The 6,559-nt window shown below is 40.8% G+C and overlaps 1 protein-coding gene across 1 annotated transcript; it reads left to right on the forward strand.

Moving 5' to 3' along the window:
- The first annotated feature begins 323 nt into the window (after positions 1-323).
- LOC122672385 (protein SMAX1-LIKE 4-like) lies at positions 324-1,101 on the forward strand. The gene is made up of 2 exons (XM_043869869.1): positions 324-505; positions 607-1,101. Exons 1-2 carry the CDS (start codon positions 440-442, stop codon positions 1,099-1,101), a joined length of 561 nt encoding a protein of 186 aa, XP_043725804.1. The 5' UTR covers positions 324-439.
- The last annotated feature ends 5,458 nt before the right edge of the window (positions 1,102-6,559 follow it).

Here is a 6,559-nt window from a genome sequence, read left to right on the forward strand (position 1 = left end):
GAAATTTTCTTTTGATAATCACCAAATGTGAATAAAATAAAGTACCCACAATAAATAGAAAAATAAAAACAGAGCATTAGTTACTATATATGAAATTCATTTACCATATCTGTATTGACTAGAAAATTTAGAGATTCTTCTTTTTTGACTAGAAAATTTAGAGATTCTTCTTTTTTTTTTTTTTTTTAAATTCCTTTTTTGCATTAGATTTAATCTTTTCTTTTTTTTTCATTCTTGTAGTGCCCTTGACTCAAAGGTATCTCTCTCTCCAAACAAATCTCTAGTGCCAGAAACAAAACCTTTCACTCCTAAGGAATAACCAGACAGTCTCACCTGTTGTGCTGATTGTATCTCCAATTTTGAAAAAGAGGCAGCCATATTCACATCAGGCCAGCAAAACCCATCTTCCTCTCTTCTTAGCTCTTGCAATTCCAAAGACATGGTCAAGGGTCCAACCAACTTGCCTTACTGGTTGCAGCCATATAAAGCTGACACCCATCACAAGGTAAAGAGATGTTGATGATGATGTTTTAAACAACTTTCAATTAAGTTCTCTTCCTCTGTTCTTACAACGTGTCTCCTTTATTAATATTTTATTTTTTTCAGGATGATTTGGTTGAATTGAAGAAAAGATGGAACAGGTTATGCCACAGCCTACACCATCTAAGGCCTAATCACATCCTCCACCATAAAGGCTCTTCCTTATTCAACAACCAAAACTCAAGTGCCAAGAGGTATACCTATTCAAAATCTTACCCTTGGTGGCCTTCCACATCTCAGTACAATCAAACCAGCATTTTCCCTGAATCGACTTCGATTTCTTTCACCGAGTCTATATCGGAGACCAACCATATCACAAGCATTGCATCTCAATTGAGAAGTCACGAATCACGAACAATTGAATTTGGTTTCACTAATGAAGAGGCATGGGAACACCGGCAGTCAGAATTCAGCTTGGATTTTCTGAAAAGCATGGAAAGCCAGGAAGTGAAGACCACTCTTGCTCTTGGCAATCCTCTTTTCTCAGATTCCATGGCATCCAAGGTTCAAAAAAGGAAGGAAAGATGGACCCAAAAAGTGATCTCTGTATCTATTGCATGAGAATATCCCTTGGCAATCTGCGATAATCCCTTCCATTGCAGAAGCTTTAATAGGTTCCTCCAAATTGTCCGAGAAGAATGGGAATTGGTTTCTAATTCGAGAGATGGATTGTATAGGAAAGAGAAGACTGGCACTTGCAACTGCTGAGTCAATTTATGGGTCTACTGATCACCTTGTCCACTTGAACAAGGGAAGAGAGAACAAGGACACCCAATTGTCTGTAATCCTCATAGAAGTCTTGAAAGAGAACCCAAAATGTGTTGTTCTATTGGACACAATTTTTTCAGATGAAGTTCTTTCTGTAAATTACTATAATAGCCCAGCCAGCCTCTCTTGTATCAGTCGCAAAACAACCTGACTCACTGATGAGGATCAGAGAGTCAGGTTGTGTTAATTCTAAGTACTCCAAAATTGAGGGGGATGGGACAAGAAGCTTAGAATCATAAAACTAAGATGAGAGGGATAAAGTTTCAAATCAGAAATCCACCGATTTACATTCCTCACAACAGAAGTGGGGTTAGGAAGGGAGGGAGATTGTGAAAAACAACATTGATTCCAGGTTAACCAAATGAAATAACATGTAATAGAAAAGATGGATAAGAAAGATTGTTTATCTTGAACCTGGGATGAGAGTGAGATCAGCAGAGAACTAAGAAGATTAAGAATATGCTAGGGCTGAACAGAAGAGATTGTTTGGGATTACACCATTATCAGTTCTAACTACTCCAGTCACTCTCAATGTCTAGACTGAATTCTGAAGTGAATGATTTTCCAATCATTGACTACATTAGACAGCTGGGCATAAAAAAGAAAAAAGCCCAAACAATGGACCACCCATCCAAGTGGGTCAGTATGTGGCTATTAAGTACACTTTAACAACCAACGTTAGTTAAGTGCATTACCCAAAAAAAAAGTTTAGTGCTGTCTCTTATCTAAATAGAACTGCACTGGTTTCGTTAGAGTATGTAGAACCCATGAAATCCGCCGCTAGGTATCTCCTTAGAGAAAGAAGTTGTGGCAGAGTCGGTCAATGCCACACTATTGTTAACGAATCCCAACATGAAAGACTCACCAAAGCACAATAAAACTGATACCTCAGGAAGAGACAATACAATAGTGCAACACTGCAACCATTAAATTCAGAACAACAATAAAATAAAATAACCCAGGTAGTGTTCTTTCTCCCTAAAGGAAAACACAAAATAAACTATTTATAAACCCTATCAAATAAATCTTGGAGCCTCCGTTGTACTGGTATACCAATACATTTTCCCAGCATTAAAAACAAAGAAAGTTGTTGCAAGACACCTTACTCCGAATGGTTTAATCTTTCCACCTTTTTCTTCCTATTCTTTCTACTTCTTTTTTTTTTTTTTTGGGGGGGGGGGGGGGGGGGGTGGGGTCAACCGTCATCTTTTTCTATTTCATCTGTCTCCTATTTCTCCTCTTTCTTCAGTTTCCATCCTATCCCACCAGAAGCCTTACTTTCTAGATTTTGTTCTAGATTTTGTTCCCATCAGCCCCCGAAGAATCGGAATTCTTATCAAATTTCAAATTTCAGATAGAAGCCAAAAGTTATGACATTAGAAAAGCCCTTGTCTCTGCCCCAATTCCTGTCTTGATCCAGGAGTGTTAATTGGCCAGTCCATAAGTAATTTACATCTGAACACATAAGATAGCCATCAGGACAGTATTTGATATTTAACAAATGCTACACTCAAGCCCACCCTATGTGCATCCATACCCTGGTCCCACTTCAAGCGATCAATAATGAGAATTCAGGCAGTTGGTTAGGATCACCAAACTAGAGCATTCTTTACTTTTATCAGCCTCATATAACGAGACATTCTCCATTCTTTTAACGGTATCTTTTCCCTACCAAATTACAATGCAAGAGGTGTTGGTTAGCTAACCTCTAGGGGAGATCTACAAAGACAGAGGCCTCCAGCAACCATGAAATTAACACCCTAAACCATGTAATGTGAAAGACATTCTTCAAATTTTTTTTTCCCAATAGAATTTTTTTAATGCATTAAACATTCTACAATGAAAACTCAGTGTACTGAGTCAGCAAATCATGGCAACCAAAAGGGAAAATTAGATTCAAAGTATAAAAACTTCAATATAAAATTATAGCCTTGGAATGACTTACGCCAAATTCAATCTTCTTAATTTAATCATCTAAAGCGGAGGGCAAAAGTAACGGATCTCTTCAGGGAAAATATTCAGCAGACTCAAACTATATCTAATGTCTGTCTATAGGGATAAAAAGCTAATAACAAGTAAAGTAATGAAAAAATTGAGGTGAAATTTTACACTGCAATAAAGTGAAAAAAGCAAAGGCTCTAGAATGCTATTTTGATCTTTAATCCAGGCAGTCTTGCAGGTTTCTAAATAGATGTTGGGAGTCTAATTTCAGGTTCTATCATATGGGTCATGTACAGGCTGAATAAGTCATGTGATTCCCATTCCTATCGCAACGCCCCATAGATTTCAACATTCAGTTGAAGCATACGATCACTTACCCTATAGTGCACTTTGATTCTATCACCTTTATGAGCCTGAATGTCACAAGATTCTGGCTTAAACTGCAAATAGAAAGAGCAGAGGAAATAGGAGAGAAAAGAGGAATAACAAGAGTAAGAACATACTAAGTACCTCAGAGTAGGAGATGTTCCTCGAGCAAGGAGGACAAGAGCAACACCAATGTCAACTACAGCAGGCTGGAGCTCCTGATAGTGGTGGCCGGAGCAACACCAACCCTAGAATCCTCCCCTTATTCCTCAATCAGTTGTTTTAGCCCCCAATGGTCCACAACGGTTGCAGCGGGAGAGAGATTGAAAGAGATTTGGGAGAAATCTCAAAGAGAATGTGAAGCTTAGATAGGGAAGAGGAACGGTGAGAGATTGAGAGGGATTTGAGGGATCGTGATAGATTGAGAGAGAAACGTGAGGGATTGTGATTTGAGAGTTTAGAGAGGATGTTAGCGCGCGGCAAGAGGCGGGAAATGAAAAGAGCTTGGGGTTTTTTCGTGAAACTCCCCATATAACGGCATATTTTCCTAAACGCCCTAAAATGAATATAGTATGATACTACGGCGTTTACAAGTAAACGCCCCAAACGATGTTACATATCTCGGCAATCTAAGACAAACGCCTCCAACGATGTATGAAACTACGGCGTTTACAAATAAACGCCATTGTATTTTTACATACCCCGGCAATTTAAAACAAACGCCCCTAAAGATGTATGCTACTGTGGCGATTACAAAGTTGTATTGTTACAAACCCCGGCTGTTCAAACCAAACGCCCCCAAAGATGTACTTGTAGCGCCAATTACGTATAAACGCCACGATTTCTACTTATTATACTTTATATACCGACGTTTGTTAATAAACGCCGTCGAATGTTCCTATATGACTGCGTTTACCAGTAAACACCGCTAAGGCCGTCTAAAAATGCCGCGAAAAATCCTTTTTCTTGTAGTGTTTGTTTTTTGAGTAAAGATTCTAGACCTTAATCTAGATGGCAAATTCTTGTCAATTGAGACCTTGAAGATGGTTTTCCGCGAAAACCAAACTCATTGACCTCACAGAACATACCATTATTTTCTTGGCTCTCTCATCTTCCAAGCGTACGAGCTTCTTCCACGGAAATGGAGAGGTCATTTCTTTTTGCTAAAAGATCATTGTATTAAAAGGAAAAAAGAAAAACATAAAGGGATCAAAACCCCAGCACAAAACCACAAACTACACTCCACCAAGGGCAGAGGCACAGCCAAAGCTCGACCCAACACTACCGGAATCTGTATCTCGGCCTCCCCATGGCATCATGTGCCAGTTGGTCATCAATGGCTCTAGGGAAGACAAGATTAGAATTAGAGACTCCAGTTTTCACCGTCCACCTGCTTTGCTAAAAAATCCGCAATTGGGTTCGCCTCTCTGAAGCAGTGAGAGATTTTCCAGTTGCAAGACTCTAAATAAGGACTGATCACCTACCATCTTTGAAGCACGAACCAAGGAATGTTTGATGAGTGAATAGCCATAACAACTGACGCAGAGTCTGATTCGATCTAGAGGTTCCTGAAGCCTCTTTCCCTGGCAATGAAGAGCCCATCCAACAGGGCCTCGAATTCAGCCACGAAACTGCTCGACACACCCAAAAATCTGCTAAAGGAATGCACTAGTTGGACATGATGATTACAAAAAACACCCCCCGCCCCCGCTCTACCCGAGTTCCCAAGGGAGCTCCCGTCTATGTTGAGCTTAATCCAATGAGGCGGCGGTTTGCACCAAAAGACCTCGTCAATTCCTTGAGTTGCAGCGTTAGAGGTGGCGAGACCCAGAAGTCTAACACAACTCAGGTCTTGGACGGTCATTCTCCCCTTAATCACCAGGTTACAATCTCTGAGCTCTCCTTTAATGTGTTCAAGCATTTGATGCAAATTGAGTCGCTATACCCTCATGGGTTCTTTTGTTGCGTTCTTCCCAAATCATAGCACAAGCCACAATAAGCCCAACAGCCCATGGCTCCTTAATATTCAGGGTTCTCATCTTTCTTTTCCACCACCCAAAGAGGTCCACAATATTGGAGGGCTGACCCCATACTATTCCAAACCAGGAGGAGAATGTGGTCCAAATAGCAGAGCTGAACTCACAGTTAATAAACAAATGCAGGATCGACTCACCTTCCTTCTTACACAACACATCTTGAGGCTAAGCAAATGCCCCATTTTTGAAATTCATCATCAGTAGGGATCTTGCCATGAGCTAGCCGCCACGCAAGCAGGGAGTGGTGAGGTTGAAGGAGTTTATTCCAAACAAGTTGGCCCAAGAGACCTTGGTTGACTTCACTCTAATGCCTTCCCAGGCCGACGCCACCGAGAACTCTCTAGAATGCGACAGGCACCAGTGAACTGAGTCCTCCACTAGAGAGTAGGGAATTTGAATGGAATTAATCATTTGGAAGGCAGCAGCCAACGTATTCGAACTGATCTGCGGCAGTCTCCACACCCCATCTACAATGAACTCTCCCACTTTGGTCACATCTTCATTGAAGAATACCCCACCGAGATGGGTTTGTTACTGCAAAGAGATAAGACCCAACCATCTGTCTTTCCAGAAGTTGATGCTCTTATCATTTCCCAAGATCCACCGTTCATTAGCCGCGACAAAGCTCCACATTTTCCTGACCTCAAGCCAGATGGAAGAAGCTCTATAGCCTGGCCGGATATTTCCCCATTTATTAATGAAGCGGTGTCTAAGAAAAGAGCTGGAGGTAGAAGCATCATTCCTAATCTTCCAAGTGAGCTTGCTATGCATGGCTTTGTTAACATCTCTCAGCCTTCTGATCCCAAGACCGCCTTCCTCTTTAGGCTTACATAATTTGTCCCAGCCAATGGTGATAACTTTAGAGGACTCGGCATCACCAGTCCAAATGAAATTTCTCATCCAGCGTT

Source organism: Telopea speciosissima, chromosome 8 (genome assembly GCF_018873765.1).
Source record: "Telopea speciosissima isolate NSW1024214 ecotype Mountain lineage chromosome 8, Tspe_v1, whole genome shotgun sequence".
Classification (NCBI taxonomy): Eukaryota; Viridiplantae; Streptophyta; class Magnoliopsida; order Proteales; family Proteaceae; genus Telopea; species Telopea speciosissima.

Excerpts from the sequence above, each read along its gene's own strand:
- LOC122672385 (XM_043869869.1), top strand. The coding sequence starts at position 440 with ATGGTCAAGGGTCCAACCAACTTGCCTTACTGGTTGCAGCCATATAAA. Across the intron at positions 506-606 it reads AAGCTGACACCCATCACAAG|GATGATTTGGTTGAATTGAA; the intron begins GTAAAGAGATGT and ends TATTTTTTTCAG.